The sequence below is a fragment of the Schistocerca piceifrons genome, chromosome 1 (assembly GCF_021461385.2).
Source record: "Schistocerca piceifrons isolate TAMUIC-IGC-003096 chromosome 1, iqSchPice1.1, whole genome shotgun sequence".
In the NCBI taxonomy this organism is placed as follows: domain Eukaryota; kingdom Metazoa; phylum Arthropoda; class Insecta; order Orthoptera; family Acrididae; genus Schistocerca; species Schistocerca piceifrons.
In genome coordinates this window covers 622340591-622359023 of record NC_060138.1, presented here as the reverse complement: position 1 = coordinate 622359023, position 18433 = coordinate 622340591, and the positions used below count along the sequence as shown (strand labels likewise).

General features: G+C 40.1%; 1 protein-coding gene across 5 annotated transcripts in view; it reads right to left on the bottom strand.

Moving 5' to 3' along the window:
- LOC124804441 (ubiquitin-protein ligase E3C) overlaps positions 1–18433 on the bottom strand; it is a 226378-nt gene that overhangs the window by 103365 nt on the left and 104580 nt on the right. For all 5 annotated transcript variants that reach the window (XM_047264752.1, XM_047264754.1, XM_047264755.1 and 2 more), the window contains exons 8-9: positions 11055–11212; positions 3715–3962 (exon numbers count right to left, since the gene is read on the bottom strand). In XM_047264752.1, the coding sequence (XP_047120708.1) occupies positions 3715–3962; positions 11055–11212 (406 nt within the window). The remainder of the gene's footprint in view (positions 1–3714; positions 3963–11054; positions 11213–18433) is intronic.

Here is an 18433-nt window from a genome sequence, read left to right as displayed (position 1 = left end):
TTGGGGAAAGGAGGTTAAGTGAGGTTTCTCTAGATGAAAACTTGCGTACATCAACCAGGCAAATCGTGTGAAACAGCACTTCACCAACTTGTTGGGAAGCTAGAAATGGCACTACACTTATAATGGGTAATAAAGCCCATTTTTTTGCTTCTAGTGTTGTAGGTGTGGACATCACCGTTCTTCTCAAATCGTGATGGATTATTTATGATGAATTTCATTAGCAACAGCACAGTTAAAATTTCTAGCTCCTTAAAGAAGAACCTACACGACATCTGTGAGTGAACACCACATAATATTCCTACTGATAATTTTTCTGCAATTAATACTTTCTTTCTCAGCAGTGAGTTATTCCACAAAATTATCCCAAACAACATTACTGAGTGGAAACATGCAAAATATGTCAGGTTAATTCGCTTGTTTCCTAGATTAGCAATTATACGAAGAGGAAAAGTAGCGGAACTTACTGTCTGAGAAGCTCAGTAATATGTTTCTTCCAGTTTACAAGTTTTCATTAATATGTACACCCAAAAATTTGGAACATTGTAGCCTACTGACAGGCTTCTGCTCATGTGCTACATCAATTATTGGTGTGATTATTTGTTGTACAGAACTGAAAATTGTCTCCCCCCCCTCCCAAAATTAGGGAGAGTCCGTTTTCTGAGAACCATTTAATAATTCTTTGGAAAACATCATTTACAGTTTATTCTGTTGTTTTCTCTCTAATGGGATTTATTATAACTCTAGTGCCACCTGCAAACAGCTGATTGTTAAGTGGACGATCATTCACATGTACACTGATCAGCCAGAACATTATGGCCACCTATGTAATAGCTGGTATGTCAACCTTTGGTATGGATAACAGTGGTGACATTATGGCATGGAAGCAATGAGGCTTTAGTAGTTTGCTGGAGGGAGTTGGCACTACATCTGCGCACACACACATACACACACACACACACACACACACACACACACACACACACACACACACACACACAAGACACGTAATTCCCATAAATTCAGGGGAGGGAGCCGAAGAGCTCTGATGCCATGTTCAATCGCATCCCAGATGTGTTCGACCGAGTTCAGACATGGTGAACTGGGAGACCAGCACATCAATTGGAACTTGCAACTGTGTTCCTCCGATCACTCCATCACACTCCTGGCCTTGTGACGCCATGCATTATATTGTTGAAAAATGACACTGCTGTCAGGTAACATGATTGTCATCAAGGAGTGTACGTGGCCTTAACTGGTGTACAATACTCCTTGGCTGTCATGCTGCCTTGCACAAGCTCCACTGGATCCATTGATGCACACTTGAATGTTCCCCAGGGTGTAATTAAGCCACTGCCAGCTTGTCTTCATCCCGCATTAAAAGTGTCAAGGAGCTGTTCCCCTGAGAGACGATGAATTTGTAACCTCCCACTACAAGATGAAGAAGGTATCAAGATTCATTAGACCATGCAATGATCTGCCACAGTGCCAATGTCCAGTGCCAATGGTCACATGCCCATTTCAGTTGTAGTATTAACACTTGCACATGCATGGGTCATCAGCTGCAAAAACACATCATTAGGAGTATTCAGAGCACTGTGAGTTCAGACACACTTGTGTTCAGCCCAACATGAAAGTCTGATGATAGTATCGCCAAAGTTCACTGCCTGTCCTGTTTTACTAGCCTGCCCGGCCTACAACGTCTGACATATGTAATGAAGGGTGGTCGCCCAACCCCACGATATGAGGATTTGGTCTCACCTTGGTTTCACCATATGTTGAAGACACTCACCACAGCTCTCCTCAAACACTGGACAAGTCATGCGGTTTCCGAAAAGCTGAAGCTGAGTCTCTGGGCCATCACAGTCTGCACTCTGTCAAAATCAGATAGATTGGGCGCATTTCCCGTTCTTTACATAGACAGCATGCTCGCTGATACTATATGCACCATACATGTGCCTGACTAGCAGTCATTCCTCACCAGGTGACTCTGCTATTGCAGTGGCTTTATACCAATATAAGGTCAGTGGTCATATTGTTCTGGCTGATCAGTGTAGTATAATGAATAGGAATGGACCCCAAACTGAACCTTGTGGGACTCCCTTTGTGATTACTCCACAGCCACTAAAATATTCTACCCTTCCGACATTGTTTGAATTATTCACCACAACTTCTTGCAATCTGTTTGCTATGTATGATTCAAACCCGCTGTGTGTAAAGCCATCAGTTCCATTAAACATGAGTTTTTTCTACAAGAGTAATATGATCTACACAATCAAATGCCTTCAAAAGATAAAAATGCCAAATGGCAATATTTTATTATTTAAAGCTTTTGCTATTTGATGAGTGAATATATAAGCAGCATTCCCAGATAAGCAACCCCTCTGGAATCCAAATTGTGATATGCAAACTAAATTGTTTCTACTGAAGCATGAGATTACTCTTGAGTACATTCCATCAACCCTATGTAAGTTAGTTGCTCTCTCTCTCTCTCTCTCTCTCTCTCTCTCTCTCAGGAGTCTGCTATTTCAGTGAAGGTGGTTGGTGCTACTTCTAGTTGCTTAAAGTTGTATGTGACGACATTTTCAATATAGCCAGTTGCTTCTTCAACTGAACTATTTACTCTATTTTTGCTACTTCATTTAGAAAGTGACTGTGAAAAGTACTCTCAATTTGTGAATTATTAGCCACAACAACATTTGTCTTTTAGTTTAATTGTTATGGTGTCTTGTATACTGACTGACTGTCCTGTCCTCTGTTTGATAATATCCCTTATAGTTTTAGGTTACTATTCACATTATTAATTTCTATTAGTACATACATACTTCTTGACATTTTAATGACTTTCCTTAAAATATTACAGTATTTTTTGTGCTGTGCACGTAATTGACTTCTTCTAGCCTTTATATAAATTTTCCTCTTCCTCTTACACGAGATTTTGATTACCTTAGTTATCCATGCCTTACCTTTCTTAATGAATATTCTTGATATCTTTTTACGAACTGAATTTGAAATTAGCATCTCTTTTTTATATATATATATATATATATATATATATATATATATATATATATATATATATATATATGTGTGGATGGATATGTGTGTGTGTGCGAGTGTATACCTGTCCTTTTTTCCCCCTAAGGTAAGTCTTTCCGCTCCCGGGATTGGAATGACTCCTTACCCTCTCCCTTAAAACCCATATCCTTTTGTCTTTCCTTCTCCTTCCCTCTTTCCTGACGAGGCAACCATTGGTTGCGAAAGCTAGAATTTTGTGTGTATGTTTGTGTTTGTTTGTGTGTCTATCGACCTGCCAGCGCTTTTGTTTGGTAAGTTTCATCATCTTTCTTTTTTTATATATATATATATATATATATATATGCTCTAATGATATTGAGCATAAAAAAAGCAATTTTCACATGCAGACATGAACAGCATAGAGTGAACACCTTGTCCTCTAAAAAACAGTAAGACGAAGTAAGAGTCATTATACTACTGATTTGAGCTAACTAACATTTTATGACAAATTATGTTTATAACTTTCATTCATATGACAATATTATTTTTTCAAATAGCAACAAATGAAAGAAATCAGAGCAGAACAAGCAAAAGCAAAGGATACAGGGCACAGAGAGTGAAGAGGGATAACAGCATGAGAGATGTTTTGTTTACCAACCAGTGACATATTTTAATTTGATCTCTCTCTCCAATACATACCTATCATTGTATCATCACCATAGAATTCTCCGTCATGCAGTGTTATGAGAAGCAAACTGAATAAAGAGCAGAACACTGCTAGCAGTGGCACTATGCGTGCAGAATCATCACTCGACAGTGGCAGTCCCCTTGATACAATATGCAGTAGTGGTGTGGCACTGCCAAAGAGCGATGTCTGCCTTACAGCCAGAATAGCACTCCACAAGTGTCGCAGGAAAGTTGGTCGAAATGCTAGCATGTGAATTAGTCTGAAATAGTTAAACAAAATTACAAAGTTTTATTTTTGTGGTCAGGAATCCATTAATGTTTGTGCTCTATAAAACATGAATTAAAATACACTGTAAAGACATAGCATTTTAAAATGTTTCTAACAATATTTCACTTACTTTCTGTGAAGTTCTGCCAACAGTTTTTAGACTTTCTGCTTAGATCCGCTCACTTATTGAACACAGTTTCAAAGTTTTAAACGAATAATGTAAAATGAATGAAAAGGGGCAACAGGTTTGATTTACAGGCAGCAAACAGGATTCAAAAATAGTGTACCTTGGCAACCATCCACAGTAAGCATGGAATGATGTAAGCTAGTGACCTAATATAACATTAAAAAGCCTAAGGAATATGACAGCCTTCATATGATTTTTTGTGTTTTCAACATTATGATCTTTATCAGATTAATCACTTCAACACAAGAGAAAAGGCTAAAGGGGTGGGTAGTTTGGTAGGAGATTGGAAGGGCAACTGTCATGTTTTCTAAATTTCATGTCATCCACATTTCTTCTATGTATGTATTGTAACATTTGCTGCACTGGTAATGGGTAGTAATAAGTACATATGGCTGAGACAGATTTTGGCTTCAAAGTCAGCTGTAAATGAAAACTGGAATTAAACTAAGTAAAAGAAGAGAGAAAATGAATTTCATGGCCTTTATTATTTATGAACGTCATTATGAATGAAGTGTACACAAGCCTTTTTTCTTCTTTATGTTATATTTTACTGACACAAATGTATAAAAGTATTTTAGACCTAAGCAAGTCACTGCATTCTATTCTTAATCTTGACTTCATATTCACGGCATCTGGTCCCCCCTTGTTATATGCATATGCGGCACTGTGCAAAAAAACCAATGTGATTTGAAAATGCTCCCAGTGCACATGGCAGAACTAGTGCACTGAAAGAATACACACACTGCCCACCACAATTCAACTGCAATGAAAACACTTACTATTCTAATTAAGTTCCAAAATAATACAGTCTGCTAAAACCTGATACTGGAACCAGTGCACTTTTATAAAGAATGAAAGTAGTTTAGTATTTTGCATCTCATTACCGATGAAGTCACTAGAGAGACAGCACAGTTAGGATTAAGGAAGGCTGGGGAAGAAAATCAGCCATGTCCTTTTCTCAGACAACTGAACCCATAACTTACCATAAATTTGAAAGGAAACTTCGGGGCATTCTAAACCTGGATGAGTAGATGGGGATTTGAAACCTGGTCTTTCTAAATGCTAGTCTATCATCTTAACTGCTGCACAACTTCATCCTCACTGAGGAAACTGTCATAGTTCAGTTCGCGTTCACCTTGACCTCAGCTCGCTCCAAAAGGAGGTTACCCCAGCTTCGGTATACCACTCCTGGTTTGTTGAACTTCGTTCGAAGTCAATTAATGTGATCTTCATTTATACAAATGGCTTTAAGACCAATGGCGGTGTTGGGTGTTCTTTTATTGTCGGGGCACACAGTTTCAAATACCGGCTCCATGGCCATTGTTCGGTCATCACAGCTGAGCTATTTGCCCTCTACCAGGCTGCTCTTTACATATGCCGTCACCGACATTCTGCTTATGTCATCTGCTCTGATTCCCTCAGTGCCATCCAGAGCCTCAGTGATCCGTATCCGGTTCACCCTTTCGTGCACTGGATCCAACGCTCTCTTCAGCAGCTGGCAGACGACGGTTCTCTGGTTACCTTTATGTGGGTTCCTGGCCATGTTGGTATCCCTGGGAATGAAGCTGCAGATGCCACAGCCAAGGCTGCGGTCCTCCAGCCTTGGACAGCTTCTTGTTGTGTGCCTTCATCTGACTTTAGCAGGGTCATTTGTCAGCGAATTTTATCGCTGTGGCATGCTGATTGGGCTACACTTATGGACAACAAGCTTCGGGCCTTGAAACCTCTTCCCATGGCTTGGACGACCTCTTCACGCCCTTCTCGGTGGGAGGAGGTCGTTTTGGCCCGGTTACGAATTGGACACTGCCAGTTCAGCCATCGCCATCGCCATCTGCTGACGGCTGCGCCGGCGCCGTTCTGACCGGTGCCGTTCTGACCACGTGGGCAATTGCTGACAGTACACCACATTTTAACGTCCTGTCTGAATTTTAATACACTGCACATTGATCTTGGCCTGCCATGTACTCTGGATGCCATTTTAGCGGATGACCCAGGAGCAGCTGCTCGCATTCTTTGTTTTATCCACTTGACAAACCTGTCTAAGGACATTTGATTAAGCTGTTTTCTTTTCATCCCATGCCTGTTAATATAGCTTTTATAGTGTTGTCCCTTTTAGTTTCTGTTTTAACCTTGTGCCTCGCAGTGCATTCCTAGCTTAGTCTGGGCGCTGCTAATGACCATCGTAGTTATGCGCCCTAAAACCAAAAAAAAAAACAATTTGTGAAAAGGCTTTGTGGCAATAGGGGATGTTGCAATGAGCTGTATTAACTGTGATGCCCTTTGAAACAGTTGATAAATGTGATCCTGAAAGCTTACTCATGAAATTGATGGTTCAGAAGTTTTGGGTTTAGTGCTGAATCGTCAAGAGTTGTGAAAACAACTCAGCAGCAAACTCAAAAACTAGTAAATCAGCTCATAAATAAAATTATCATGAGTGAAAATTCTGAACAAAGTTAGACAAGAGTGATGTAATCAGTCTTCCTACTCCTGAAACATGTTCAGGAGAGTAAAGCCTCTACACAATATTTCATTATGTGTAATTTAGGAAACTACTACTTTATTTTGAGCTATGCAAATACGGCAAATGACAAAGCAATATAAACCTGTGTGTTGTGTACGTGGAATTAAATGAGAGAGAGAGGAGAATACGTGCTTTCTTTAACAACATGGGATGTCTTTCCACAAAGTCTTAGTTAAGAAGCACTAGAAGGTATTCAAACTGTAATTCCACAACCTCACTCGAAAATATGCACTTTAGAATGATACTGGCATTATGCTAACACCAATCGATACTTACAAAGAAACTTTTAATGAAATACATCAAAATTATCTCCTGTTTTCTGTTCATATTTCAAAAGGAAAAACACTATTTCAAGAGCGCAAGATTGAAATTTTATTACTTTATTTATGCTGCTTTTTCATTCAATTTAATGTGCAGTACTGGCAAGTATATGCCACAGTTCAATGGTAGTTCATGTATGGTTGTTTCAGTTTCTGATTTTACTTGTTCAATTTTATTCATCCCCAACACACATTCCTAAATCACAATGAAAATGTGAATGCTAGGAGACTAATGAAAGCTGTACATTTATCATTGTCATTATGAATGGCTGAGTGTATGATGAAAGGACCAACAGAAAAAACAGTTTTCAATAAGGCATGCTACAATTTGTTAAAATGAAACACACTCAAGACAGATATGTCATTTGTCCTATGATTTACAACCAAACAAAATGTTTTAAGTAGGATTTCTCCAGTTGTCATAGTCATCCATATTTTTACACATATTCTCATTGCTAAAATTATTTCAATATATAATTATTTTTGATGTAATGGACATGATGCAACATTTTATGCAACCATTAAAACTTACAAACATATTTGCATGAAAAGATTTGATTTGACAGATGACACTATACAAGATTCTGCTCCATCCAGAAGTGATCCACAAACTGGAATAACATGGATTGATATTCATTAGAGATGAATGCAGCATATTACACTCACATTATGAATAAGACAAATTTTGGATATGCTACATACCTGTAGCAACACACACGCTCACAATGCAACCTTTTTGTGAATCAACAGCACCTGCACCAGAATCTTTTTCTATTTAAATTGCCTGACAAAAGCAGTGAAGCACTCAGAAGGCATAGTTGGTCGACAGTGCACGTGTATACACCATTGGCAGGTACATAGCTGATTACAGCTGTGATTCTCAACAGCGGGTAGAACGACCACCAGAGTTGTTATCAGGTCTGGTAGAGTATATAAGGGGAGTCAATGTCATCAGATGTTGAATGATCACTGTGAAGGACAAAAATACAACGCTGACTCACACTAGTACGCAGTATCACCATCTGACAGTTTGAAACTGACCTCACTGTATGCCTTTACTTGACTGACTGGTCAAATCGTGCAATATAAAGAATTATGGGGCATATGGATATCACAGAGCCTAATTAACGTTTGACTGCATGGGAATGTGAGTTGAGGCATACTCGTCACAGAGGTTCTAGTCAGCCTTGTCTGACCACCACAAAGATGTATATGAAGATAGTAACTGTTCCGAAAGAACAGATACCAATGATGACTATGCAGCTTCTCTAGATAGAAATGATAATTAATCAAAACCCCCTGCTGCCAACAGGTGTCACTGGAAGTGTCTCAGCCACTGGAAAAAAAAGATCACATTAGGGTAAATTTCCCCATATTGAAGAGTGCTTGCTAAAGTTGATAAGCCAGTTTAGAGGACAAAACATTCCCTTAAGTGGCTTCATGTTGAAGGAAAAACAAAGTCCTTTGTTCAGTCCCTTGGGATTGAAGGATTTGTGGCAACTGAAGGGTGGCTCCCATTTTTAGTCATTCCATCATGTTAAAAAAAATTCTTTGGAGAGAGAGCCAGCATGGAAAATTCTCTCTGTATTGAACGGTTTGATGAACTAAAACAACTTTTGAATGGCTAAGACTTACGCAACATATTCAACATAGGCAAAACTGCCCTTTTTTAAGTATATAAATGTCTTCCTGATTGCACCCAATAGTCAAAGATGAAAAGTGTCATAGAAGGAATCTGCACAAGGGCAGAATAACTGTCCTTCTGGCCTGTAACATACATGGATCTCAAAAGTTGAAACCACTCACAATAAGGAAATCTTTGAAACCACACTATTTCAAGGGAATAAAATCATTTCCCACAACTTATCGCTAAAAAAAGTCATGGATGATGATGGAATTGTTTAATGAATGGCTGACCTAAGTTGCCATATGAAAAAACAGAAACACAAAATTTTACTATTTTTTGACAACTGCACTGTACCTAATGACCCACCATCATTAGATCTTGTAAAACTGATTTTTTTTTTTTTTTTTTTTTTTTTTTTTTTTTTTTTTTTTTTTTTTTTCCAGCCAACGCAACATCAAGATTTCAACCACTGGGCCAATGCATACTACAAAATTTTAAAAACTCTCTGTGCGAGAAAAACTGTTTTACTTGTGCTGGATAGCACTGAAAAAGGTGAGAAGGCAAACATAATAGTTTTGACTATGATATGGCCTGGAAAAATGTTGATCGTAACACACTGTATAACTGCTTCAGAAAGTGCAGGTTTAAAATGTAAAACAGCCATCAGACTCACGAGAATTAACAAATTCGGTGAGGGAACTTCTATCCAGCTGTGGTGAGTTAACGTTTGATGATTTCATTCATGTTGACAATGACACTGGTGTCCATGGTGTTCTAACTGATGCTGAACTGTTGGCCTGTCAAGATGAGCATGAGGAAGTGGAAGATAACAAAGAATAACTGCCAACTCCAGTCACACTTAGTGAGGCACAGTCATCTGACCATACTCAATGCTCCTATGCCCTCAGATGGAAGCTAGTGATGATTTCTCCTTAGCTCCCATCACCATTGAAAATTCACTTGGCAGTGCTATATGGAAGCCACTCTCTCAAAACAAAATCAATGACTATTTTTCAAAATGATGTGTAACATTTTCATTGGTATGCTTTTCAAATTGTACCATATGTCTATATGTATATATTATTTTGGTCATTATTAAAATAAATATAATGTACATATGTGGGTAACAGGTATCTCATTTACTTGACTTTTTTTCCTCAATTCCTCTAAATTATTTGAATAATTCATATTATTTTGAACACTTGTTAATGTGAACTTTTTCTGATCCCTTGAATTTCAAATTATTGAGAGTTCACTGTAATACCCATGAGAGGTCATCAATATGCAGTGCCCAGATAAACTGATGAAGCAAAAACATACATTCTTCATACAAAGTAAAAACTGATTATCTTCTCAAACTTATTACGGCACCCTTTGGGGCAAAATGAAGTCATTCAAATTAGGATTAACACAGTTTTCGCATTTTCTGCCCCTGAAACAATTAGATTTAGAAATAAAACATTTTCATAATACAACTATTTTATATATTCTGAAGCTCTGATGTCAAAAACACACCTTTCATAGTGATATTGAGCACTGTTTTTCCTCTTCACTAGTTCACTCCTCGTTAATGTATCGGATCTCTGAGCTGAAAAGTACCAATTTCTTTTGTACTTATTACTCTCTAGGGAGTACGCTTTATATTTTGTACACGATTCACCTTTTGATGCAATTAGATACTGTAACAATGAATGTTTACCACTTTAAAGCTCCTGGAAGGTCATTTTTACAACCTGCATATGATGTGGACTTCTGTACTAAACTTTATGTATGTAACATTAACAAGTGCACTATGGGCAAACACTATCAATGTTGTCATAGTCCTCAAAATCGTGCGAATGTTCATAAAATTACAGTAACACTCACAATAATAATAAAAAAAAAAAACCTGACTCTTTCTCAAACATCTGACATTCTGACTTTAAACAGCATTCAGTGTATCTTGTTAATCCTATAATCCTATTTCATAAAATTCATGAAAAACTTATGGACCATTAAACGTGGCAGAGGTGTGGGGAATAAAGCTTAATCATAAATTACAGGAACTTATGCAAGGGAGATTTTTAGTTAAATTTATCAATTCACAGAGAATATGTTGGTTAGGGCATATGTAGGTAGATGGCAGATGAGAGGCTGCCTAAGAGAAAAATCCAATGGAAACTGTACTCCATAAGAAACAAGGTGCAACAAAGAGCAAGAGCCAGAAGCAATATTTTGGCTAACCTTACTAGAAATGGAGATCTGAAGATGTAAGAGGGAGGGTGAAGGAAAGGGGGCGGGGGGGGGGGGGGGCGATGGAAGCATTCAGAGACAAATTCCTATTTGTCCTTTAAAATTAAACCTAATAATAATGGCAAGTGATTCTCTTAGTTTGTTGTGCATAAATAATCAACATATATTATAAAAAGAAAAGAAAAAGCTCTACTTACTTATACTTATGAATAGCAAATTTGTTTGATATCAGCAGGTTGTGGCACACTTGACAAAGAGCTTGTAACACCTGAGGATCTTCAGACTGATCTATTGCAGACAGTAAGTACTGCACTCGTGCTGTATCATTCAACATCTCGACACAGTATTCCAGTATCTAAAAGAGAAATTAGAAAATGAAAGCCTATGTTTAAACTGATTTACTTGACAAAAGATTTCAGTAAAAATTAATAAGCATGTTTTGATAATGTCACAGATTTCCAGCAACACTTGGCAAACAACAGAATGATGCTCATTACTAGGAGTTCTTTGTAAGGTTTTAAAGTACCTATTTATTTATATGCATGTCCAAAGAGAATATGTTTTCTAACACACCTGCTCACTGTACTTTTAGAAAATAAATACACTCCTGGAAATTGAAATAAGAACACCGTGAATTCATTGTCCCAGGAAGGGGAAACTTTATTGACACATTCCTGGGGTCAGATACATCACATGATTACACTAACAGAACCACAGGAACATAGGCACAGGCAACAGAGCATGCACAATGTCGGCACTAGTACAGTGTATATCCACCTTTCGCAGCAATGCAGGCTGCTATTCTCCCATGGAGACGATCGTAGAGATGCTGGATGTAGTCCTGTGGAACGGCTTGCCATGCTATTTCCACCTGGCGCCTCAGTTGGACCAGCGTTCGTGCTGGACGTGCAGACCGCGTGAGACGACGCTTCATCCAGTCCCAAACATGCTCAATGGGGGACAGATCCGGAGATCTTGCTGGCCAGGGTAGTTGACTTACACTTTCTAGAGCACGTTAGGTGGCACGGTATACATGCGGACGTGCATTGTCCTGTTGGAACAGCAAGTTCCCTTGCCGGTCTAGGAATGGTAGAACGATGGGTTCGATGACGGTTTGGATGTACCGTGCACTATTCAGTATCCCCTCGACGATCACCAGTGGTGTACGGCCAGTGTAGGAGATTGCTCCCCACACCATTGATGCCGGGTGTTGACCCTGTGTGCCTCGGTCGTATGCAGTCCTGATTGTGGCGCTCACCTGCACGGCGCCAAACATGCATACGACCATCATTGGCACCAAGGCAGAAGCGACTCTCATCGCTGAAGACGACACGTCTCCATTCGTCCCTCCATTCACGCCTGTCGCGAAACCACTGGAGGCGGGCTGCACGATGTTGGGGCGTGAGCGGAAGACGGCCTAACGGTGTGCGGGACCGTAGCCCAGCTTCATGGAGACGGTTGCGAATGGTCCTCGCCGATACCCCAGGAGCAACAGTGTCCCTAATTTGCTGTGATTACATTTTCACGCAATTTGGGTTCATAGATCCTGAGAAATCAGTACCCAGAACAACCACCTCTGGCCGTAATAGCGGCCTTGATACGCCTGGGTATTGAGTCAAACAGAGCTTGGATGGCGTGTACAGGTCGGTGCGGTCCCCTACGGCACTGCGTGGGATCCTACGGTCTTGGTGTGCATCCGTGCGTCGCTGCGGTCCGGTCCCAGGTCGACAGGCACGTGCACCTTCCGCCGACCACTGGCGACAACATCGATGTACTGTGGAGACCTCACGCCCCACGTGTTGAGCAATTCGGCGGTACGTCCACCCGGCCTCCTGCATGCCCACTATACGCCCTCGCTCAAAGTCCGTCAACTGCACATACGGTTCACGTCCACGCTGTCGCGGCATGCTACCAGTGTTAAAGACTGCGATGGAGCTCCGTATGCCACGGCAAACTGGCTGACACTGACGGCGGCGGTGCACAAATTCTGCGCAGCTAGCGCCATTCGACGGCCAACACCGCGGTTCCTGGTGTGTCCGCTGTGCCGTGCGTGTGATCATTGCTTGTACAGCCCTCTTGCAGTTTCCGGAGCAAGTATGGTGGGTCTGACACACCGGTGTCAATGTGTTCTTTTTTCCATTTCCAGGAGTGTACATACAGGGTGTTTCAAAATGAATATACAGGTTTTAAGGCTTCGCAGCATTTATTACGAGGGTCACTACAAAAGAAATGCACACTACTTTTTTTTTAAATCCATCTTTTATTCTACATGTTTAGAAGTTTTACGGTGTGTAGATACATCCTTTATGAACAATATTTTCATTTCTCCACATAATTTCCATCCTCCACATAATTTCCATCCCTCTCAACTGCCTTACGCCATCTTGGAACCAGTGCCTGTATACCCGCATGGTAAAATTCTGGACCAACCTGTTGGAGCCACTGTTTGGCAGTGTGCACAAGGGAGTCATCATCTTCAAACCTTGTTCCACGTAGCATGACAATTTGTTCACTGTGATGCGTCTGTCAGCAGTCACCAATTCGTTAACTCCCTGCACATTGTCTGGAGTGTGTGAAGTACGAGGCCTGCCGCTGCGAGGACAATCCTCAATATTGCCGTGCCCGCTTTCATCACGTAACCTGCTTGCCCATTGACTGACTGTACTGCGATCGCCAGCAGCATCTCCATACACCTTTTTTCAACCTCTTGTGGATATTTTCCACTGTCTCATTTTCACAGCACAGGAATTATATGACAGCACATTGCTTCTGACGAACGTCAAAAGTAGCAGCCATCTTGAAGACATGCTGTGACGGTGCCACTCACGGGAACAGGTTGAAATAAGTTTGAAAACAAGCAGGAAGGATGTATCTACACACTGTAAAACTTTCACACATGCAGAATGAAAACCGTATTTTTACAAAAATAGTGAGCATTTCTTTTGGAGTGACCCTCGAACATTCACCTTGCAAATATAAATAATACATCAAATGAAAGAGCAACTCAAACAGTTGTGTATACCTGTACGCAAAGGGAAGAGACTGGAACGACCAAGAGTGACTGAAGAACATGCTGAACAAGTGAGAGCCTTTCACGTCTAGCACCAAGAAATCAGTTTGGTTGGCTAGTCATGATTCATCATTTCCAGTGATGTCTCTGTGGAGACCTTTAAGGAGATGCTTACAACTATGTCCTTATTGTCTGCCATTGTTACTAGCTGTAAAAAGCCTACAGCATACAGTTTGTGTGTCAACTTTGCAAATGAAACGCTGCTGCATGAGGATGAAGATAATCTGAATCTTGTCGTCTTCAGTGATGACTTGACATTTCACCTAAGTGAACACTTATAGAAAAAACTGTTTCAGCAGCTCTTTCATTTGATGTATTATTTATAACTGTAAGTTGAACATAGTAAATACTACAAAGCCTTAGAGCCCGTACATTCATTTTGAAACACCCTGTATTATTTTCAAATGAGCACTCAGGTGCCTTCTAAGCTAAAGAAGTAGGATGATGAAAAGGACACCAAGAAAATGGTGACAATTACAGAGGTCTGAAGCCAAAGAAAAGCTACAATGAAGAACAGAGGGATGAAAAAAGGGCAACTGAAAGTGAATCTGGGGCAGATTGAAAGATGGAGCCACCAATTACTTCTCTGCGATTCAAAAACAAAAAAAAAAAAAAATTCCACAATCTCACCAATGTCTCTACAACCTCTCCCAGACTCCAATCTTATACACCCCCACCCCCGTTTCAGTCAAACATCAAATGCTTTGCTGGTGCTATCCTAGCAACAAACAATGCTGGACCAAGCTCTGCAAGTGGACCTCATTACTACTGAGTGACTTTTAAGCGACTCTAGCAAGATTGATATACATATAATACTGTAAGTTTCACTTTCTGTAACAATCGGTGCATTTCCTTTCTGTCACCCACATAATGAACACCCTGATACCAAAATAGCTGTGATTGAATGTGCACTAATATATAATTCATCACTAAATAAATCCACACAAAACCAGAGAACAGAATGGCAATGCTGAGTAAAGTGGTACACTGTCTCTTGTTACTGCACAACTTCCCTCTTCTTGCCTTCATACAAGCACACCATGCTTTAAAAAGTGATGGTCAAAACGGAATTTAGGGTCATTATCATAACTGCTTTGTGTAAAAGATGCTGCTAATGGCTAAACAGACTGGGATATATGAACACAGCACATACTAATGCTTAATATGGTCAATGTGATTGTTTCTACTGACAGAGTTTCTCCTCTATATCAAGATGATTTGAGTTTTACACAATAGTATGTGTACAACAGAGTGGCTCATATTCAAGTTTTAATTTCTTTTTTTCTTGTGTGTGCTACCCTACAGTTTGGTTTTATTGCACAAAAAAGCTGAGTTTTACGTAATTTAGGCTCAGTGGAAAAAGGGTAAGTGTTTAACCCTTGGCCGAAACCTTGGGGCAGAAAATGAAAAATCACATAAAAATCTTGTTTATATTTTATACTAAGTAGTATTGTTGAGAAGTAGCTGATTAACCGAGAGCTTCATTAGTAACACCTTAATAATTAATACTGTTGTATTAATTTCAATAATAGAATATATAATGCTACTGTGTTCAATTTTGTGAAACAAATATGATTAGAAAATCTCTTGACAAAATTTTCTTTGATAATATCTCTTTTATGCTCTGCACCCTGAATCACATACTACTTCTGTTGCTCATTTCTACAAATCAATGAGCTTGACAACTCACTCAGTGAGTCATTTAAAAATTTCAGTTTAATGATTAAAATTGATCATACTTAATTTTCTTGTCACTGAGATGGATCTGTTTTATGAAACTTGTCACTAAAATCAAACCTGGAAAGAAAGACTCACACTTTATTACAAACTTACTGATTCATACTTGAATCCCTTTAATGTTTTCATCTGATAATTCTGCCTCATGAATCACTGCAATGAGCATTTTCTTTCTTACTTTTTTTCAGAAGAGAAATTACAAATGAAGATGGCAATAGCAACATACTGAAAAAGGTGAAAGGTACTATAAATTATTTTTTTCCATTTTTTTAAAGCCATGCACGAGATATAATGATTGACAAGCTGGTATTTATAAGGTTTTGAAAGAATATCATTCAAACACAATGATTTGGCTTTATAAATGGGGTACAGAATTGTGCCTTCAAATCCAGCTACATGTAAAATATAAATATCACAAACTTATTTATCTTCTTCCAAACAATTAAGTAGCTTTCGCCAACCATCTTGCCTAACAGACAGTACCTGGAACATGGAAAGATACTCCACGAGATGCTGCTTCAATATGGGTAATTAGAGGTTGTTCTAATATTTCAACATAATTCTCCCTAGAATGTTGTTCTCTTCGTTTACCTCAGACCAAATTGAGGCTTTAACATGTATTAGCCTGCACCATGTGTTCACTGAGACATCAGCACGGAATTTAAGTTTGAAATCCATTAATATTTCCAGTATGATCAGATATGTTTCTCTACAGCTCATATTTTCCTCAATGACACACCTGAAAATGATTTAATGTATCTGATGCATGCACGGTAAGTACAACAGATTCTTTGCCAGAACATTTTAAATCAAAGCACATGCACTTCTAAAGATATTTGATGCAGCCACGTAATACGAGTGGCCAGCAGCAGCAGCCTCCACTGCCGTTGGTGTTAGCACACACTGTTTGGTTTACATTTTTGCTTTTCTTACAACCTTCCATCAAGAAGTGAGTATTATCTGCGTGTTTATCTAACTGAATAGTGACTGTTTATGTTTAAAGCCTTCTTATTTATTTCCTGCATAATTTCATTGAGTTAAGTCTGTAGTGTAGTATCACATTGCTATTTACTGCTACTGTCACATAATTCACTTTGAATTTGTGACTGTTGTGAACAGTAGGTGATTAGTCAGTCTACATCCAGCTACCGACACAGGAGGAGCAGCCAGCAGCAGCAGTTTGATTAATAAACATCATTTAATTCATGAGTTCTGCTGTCTTTAGTACCGATAGGAACTGTAATTGCTGCATTTCGTTGGAATCTACTTTTGTGACCTCTCTCTCATAACTCTAGGTGGTGCTAACTTCAATCACACAGACTGAGGCTGTTGCCAATGGGTATCACTGCAGGGGGCCAAATGTGTGACCAAAGGGGGCCCAGTTATTGCCTGCACTGAGGTTGACCCTCACTCCTGGTCGATTGGGAAGTCATTTTGAAGTGTGTCAGGCAGCAAAAGGCTTCCCAGAACACTGATCAAAAGGTCTGCCTGGTTTGCCTGACAAACAGATTTCAGGCGCTATCTGTGAGCGATAAAGATGCTGAGCCAAATGCAGTCGCTACCCCGTTTCACAGGAAATCTCTTGGCCTATAAGACAAGGGCATTTACAGATCATGGAATTCTGGTGTTTGGAGGTATAATGTTAAATGTATAACAGATCCCTTAGGGGCATATGGCTGGCAAGAAGGGGAAGAAGTCCTAGATGCATTCTGCATACTGGAGGTAGTCATCCCAGATCTGGAATACGTCCTTCCAGATACCATGAAGAGCAAAGGGTGCAGCCAACTGCAGGTGGTGCCTCATGTCAGTGCCAGTGATGTGTGGTACTTTGGATTTCAAGAGGTTCATGTTCTTGACAGTTATTTTAATCAGTAAAGACTGTCTGTCTTGTTTGTGAGATGAAAGCAGAGCTCACCATCTGTAGCATCATCAACAGGACTGATTGCTGACCTATGGTAGACAGCCGAGTGGAGTTTTGGAATGAGAGGCTCAGATGGCTCTGCAACTGTGTAAACTTCAGATCCCTCGACTTGCACTATAAGGTGGTAGGCTATCAGGTTCCTCTTAATAGGTCAGAGGTCCACTGCACACAGGAGGTGGCTACACAGAAAGCGGGGCCAGTGTGCAGCGGACTGGGCAGATTTTTAGGTTAGAAAGTCTCAAAAAGTACGAAACGGGCATCAGCCTCAAAGGGTGCAGCTCAAATTCAGAATAAGGGTAGATTAGGAACCATTGGTACATTGTGTAATGACCATATATGGCCATATTAGTGTGATCCTGAGCAGTGTACTGCAGCATCACTGATGGCGGGCAAGTGTGGATGTTGTTACTGCAATAATTCAACAAGGCCAGTGCAATGTTGTGAGGCAGGTTAGCTTGCTGTACTCAGTGGTATTGCACCGACTAGTAGTGCAGCAAAGCATAAGGCAGACTTTCACACCGAAAGTGGCAGTGGAGTTTTAAGATATGTGACTCGTAGGGGAACATATGCATTAGGATCCTACAGCTGATTATAAGCAGTGGTCATCTTTGTAATAGAATTATTGTAAGTCTCACAACCAAACCCTCCCTGGACTTAGTGCCATGGCACGATTGGTCACTCACCTCATCTCCAGCAGCACAGTCTAGCGCGATGGCGGGGCTGGCCACACCAAGTCACCTCCAGCAGCACAGCCGATTCCTGCTGAAGCGGCAGTGAGTTACTTCCTATGCACATCAGCCACCATCTGCCACCACCGGACAGGCGTCTCAGTGCAGTGTTCACCCCCC